The sequence below is a fragment of the Lampetra fluviatilis genome, chromosome 18, assembly GCF_964198595.1.
Source record: "Lampetra fluviatilis chromosome 18, kcLamFluv1.1, whole genome shotgun sequence".
In the NCBI taxonomy this organism is placed as follows: domain Eukaryota; kingdom Metazoa; phylum Chordata; class Hyperoartia; order Petromyzontiformes; family Petromyzontidae; genus Lampetra; species Lampetra fluviatilis.
The window spans coordinates 5666048-5670390 of NC_136292.1; the positions used below are offsets into that span (position 1 = coordinate 5666048).

General features: G+C 53.5%; 1 protein-coding gene across 1 annotated transcript; it reads left to right on the top strand.

The window, feature by feature from the left end:
- The first annotated feature begins 341 nt into the window (after positions 1–341).
- Positions 342–3680, top strand: LOC144937128 (complement component C1q receptor-like). The gene has a single exon (XM_078864416.1). It carries the CDS (start codon positions 381–383, stop codon positions 1560–1562), a length of 1182 nt encoding a protein of 393 aa, XP_078720542.1. The 5' UTR covers positions 342–380; the 3' UTR covers positions 1563–3680.
- The last annotated feature ends 663 nt before the right edge of the window (positions 3681–4343 follow it).

The window sequence follows — 4343 nt, forward strand, 5'->3', positions numbered from 1 at the left end:
ACCGCACCAGAAACCCATTTGAGGCTGAGTCGACCTAGGAGGGGCCAAATAACCGTCCACTGGTGGTGGCCATGAGCGGCAAATCGAAGGCGGCTCGCCGTGTTCGCAGCGCACTCACAGCCTTACTCCCGCACCGACACACGCGCACACAGACATCCGCACGTACACACGCACACCAACTTCATGGCTCAAACAATTGCCTCTGCGCCCGGGGGGGGGGGTGTGGGGAAATGAGAGCACAAATGTCAGCAACCCTTTTCCGCTGGGGTGTGGCCCCCTCACGGACGCGCGCGCGCACGCACGCAGGCAGGGACGATGGCATAGTTGTAATTGCACAGGAAGGGTGATCCACCCCCCGCGCGCGCTCCCCTTAAGTTCTCATGGCCCGGAGAAGCGGCGTCACTCGCTCGTCGACCATGGCTCTCGCCGCCGCCGCCGCTGCCGCTGCCATCGACGCGGTCGTCCTCGGGCTGGTCCTGGCGACGTGCCACCTCTGCCTGGCGCAACCCCCCCGCGAGGCGGCAGTGTGCTCGGGCGACGCCTGCTACAGCGTGCACGCGGCCGCCAACCTCAGTTTCGAGGGCTCGCAGCGGCGGTGCGAGGCCAACGGAGGCCACCTGACCACGGTGCAGAGCGAGGGCGAGGCGGCGCTGCTCGAGCGGCTGGTGGGCAGCGTGCGCGGGGTGGCGCACGCCAACGTGTGGATCGGCCTGCGCAAGAAGAGGAAGCAGTGCTCCGACGTGAAGCTGCCCCAGCGCGCCTTCACGTGGGAGAGCGGCGATCAGTCCACGGGGTTCAGCAACTGGTTCAAATTGGGCAGGCATTCGTGCGTGCAGGAGCTGTGCGTGTACGCGGCCGACGGCCTCAAGTGGAAGGTGAGGGAATGCGCCAGCCATAGGAACGTCGGCTACGCGTGCAAGTACCGCTACGACGGCATGTGCGGCCCGCTGGACGTGCTCGGGTCCGGCCGCGCCGAGTACGCGACGCCGTTCGGGATCGCGCCGAGGTCGCCGAGGGAGATGCCGCCCGGGTCGACGGCCACGGTCACGTGCGCCGACGGTGCTGTGACGCCGGAGCCGCGGACGGTCACGTGCCGAGCGAAAGGCGTCGAGGGGTTCGGCTGGAGCCAGGACGTGTTCATGTGCGGTGACGGCGCCGCTGCTGGGGACGTGGAGCTCGAGATGAGCAAACCTACCGCGGGCGGGAACGACGGCAGCAAGGTTTTCGTCGACGACGACGACGAAGACGACGATGAAGACGACGACGACGATGACGTCGACGGTGGTGACGGTGGTGGCGATGACGCCGACACGAGCACCGACGTGAAGGGGTTGAATGAGCACGGCGATACGGGCGACGATTACGATCCCCACGGTGGTGACGGCGGCGCGGGTGGCTCCTCCAAAAACGTGGCCATCATCGCGGTCGTCACTCTCGTCCTGGTGACGGTGATCGTCGCGGTTCTGCTCGTACTTCTGCTGAGATTTTGCAACAAGCAGAGGAGCGACGGTGCCGCGAAGCACAAGGCCACCAAAATCCCCGCCAGCAAGCCGGAGAAGTGAGGTGCTGCGAACCGCCACTGTCGCCAGCCAAAATTCAGCAGGAGAATCTGCTCTTGTGTCAAATCGGAGACGACGACGACAACATTGCGTTGCTTTCGCCTGCACCTCATACGGCCAACACCATCATCAGTCATGGTCAGTCCACCACTTGATCAAGATTCCCCCGCTCCACCCCAAGTTAGGATGCTTTCCATATCTTGGCAGTCCCTCCATCACTTCCCGACCATCATTCCTTCTGGCGACATCGTCCCTTTGAATGGTGCCATTAACCGTATGTTCTATACTCCACGCGTTCCTTGTCGTGTCTCCCAAAGTAATTTCAAGCATGCATCTCGCCACTCTTCGTTGCGTCCTTTTCAAAATTTTTTCCCCAAGTGTTGTTTTGCGATCATGGTGTTTCTGAATTACATGGCACAGCAGGTAGTCCACACTGATGGAACACTTTCTTCATTCAACGAATTGCAACGTTACTTTTCATTATCAAGTTTAGTATCTGCTCGTGCATTTATATATGCCCAACTCCACAGTAACGGAATTACAAGAGCAGTGCAGTAATATTATACATGGTGATAAAATGGTAGAAATGTCTTTTTTTTTTACTAATTATCTGTTCAACACTCTCGGCGTCATGATATAAGCCAACGTGTCCATTCAAAACTCCTTACAGAATCGGTGCAATCACCCTGCGTCAGAGAGCAGCCCACAGAAGTACATATTGCAGAACTACTTCTGAGGTCCCATAACGTGGCCTTTTTAATCCAAAACTAAACTTAAAAAAAACCTATTTTTTTACTTTACCAGGTAAGGCCCACTGAGCTACAGAAGCGACCTGGCCACAATTGATAGCTCAACGAAGTGGCTTATCACGTTGAAATGTATTGTCGCCAAATACTCTAAACGCGTGTTTCCAAACGTGGAGGGGAAAACCCGAAGGACCCAGAGAAAAATCTACGCGACCACGGGGAGAGCACGCACGCTCCAAATATACCGCAGGCGTCTGGGTCTGGATCGAACCCATGAACCTCCTGTATACCAGGCAAGGTAGTTAACAACTCGCTAACATTGCGACCCCCCCCACCACCACCAATGCTTTTGTCACGTGTCAGTCGGACGGAATATATTGCCAAATTAAGTCGAAGGCTACAATTTTACTTCCAATATTTCCTGTCAGTACGTTTTATGAGCAACTATAAAATGGCAAAGTTTGCTTGTGAGAAATGTCGCGGTTCCGTCTCGTAATTCCGTTACAGTGTAAATAACCTTATACTAGTAATTATTATTACGAAGCTTACTGATGCAGATATGCTTGAGTAAACGCGTCTTGCAAATGATTGACCTATCCAACCAAAGTGTACATGTTTATATAATATTGTAAATATAATATGCATGTGATATTAATTGCTGCAGACTGATTATTTACGATACTGGGTTCACAATAGAATGCTCGTAATGTGCTTATTGCTAGAGATAATGATGATGGTTAATCGATGTTTTTAAATTATATATATTTGCGATGGTTATGCAGTATTTACCACCACACGATGCATATGTTTCTAGCAATGCACAACGTCGCAATATCTGACTCGCTGGGGAATGAGGCGCAATGTGGATACGTGGCATTGACTCGAATGTGTGAACTTACTTACCCCGTCTGTGTGTGTGTGTACAAATGAGTCGGTGGACACGAATAAAGTGCTGCTTCGCACGCCCGGGAGATGAAATAGATGCCTTGCCTGCGATTCAGCAGTGAGTGAGCGGCGAGGACCGCGAGTTGAACGCTGACATCGACTGCTGCGAACAGGAAAGGGGTTTCGATTTGTGAACGTCAACCGAGGGTGACGCTCAACACCGTTGCAGAGACACCGCGCTGGCGGGGAGGGGGGGGACGTGGGTGGTTAGTCGGTCAGGGCGGATGTGTGATGATCGGATTTGCGACGTACTGTATTGTTTATTTATATATCTAATGTCTGTAGTCTGCCGGTGCAACGTAGTAAATACGCTTTGGGTAACCCTTTGACCGTGTGTCTAATATTGACCGCGTCGGGTCTACGAGAGGGCTGTACGTCCAGTGGTGGAAATGGGACGGAGCGCCGTGGTGGGAAGTGAACGATTGAACCCCGTGACGGTGTTGTGGAAGGAATCGAGGGCTCGTCGTCTTACTTATACCACTCACAGATTATACCCCTAGACCAGGGGTCCGCAACCAACAATAATGAGAAAAGCCATTTATTTTTGCTCGAATTCGGTACAAAACTCACATTTGCCGCAATGCAACTTAACATAAATTACGTCACAAAGCAGTCCCTAAAGAGCCACGGGTTTATTTTGCGAACACTGCCCCACGCTAACAAGAGACCCACAGACACGCACAGACTGCCCCAGACTAACAAGATATCTACAGACACGCACATACTGCCCCAGACTAACAAGATATCTACAGACATGCACAGACTGCCCCACGCTAACACGAGACCCACAGACACGCACATACTGCCCCAGACTAACAAGATATCTACAGACACGCACAGACTGCCCCAGACTAACAAGATATCTACAGACACGCACAGACTGCCCCACGCTAACACGAGACCCACAGACACGCACATACTGCCCCAGGCTAACAAAAGACCCACAGCCACACACATATATCCAAGGACACACTCAGAAACCCACACACGGGAGCTAAGCTCATCCTCAGATCTAAGTGGGGTTAGGGGGATTCTATCACCCAGTAATGTATTTCCATTTCCAACCCTGTCTGTGTATGTGACGATCAGCACC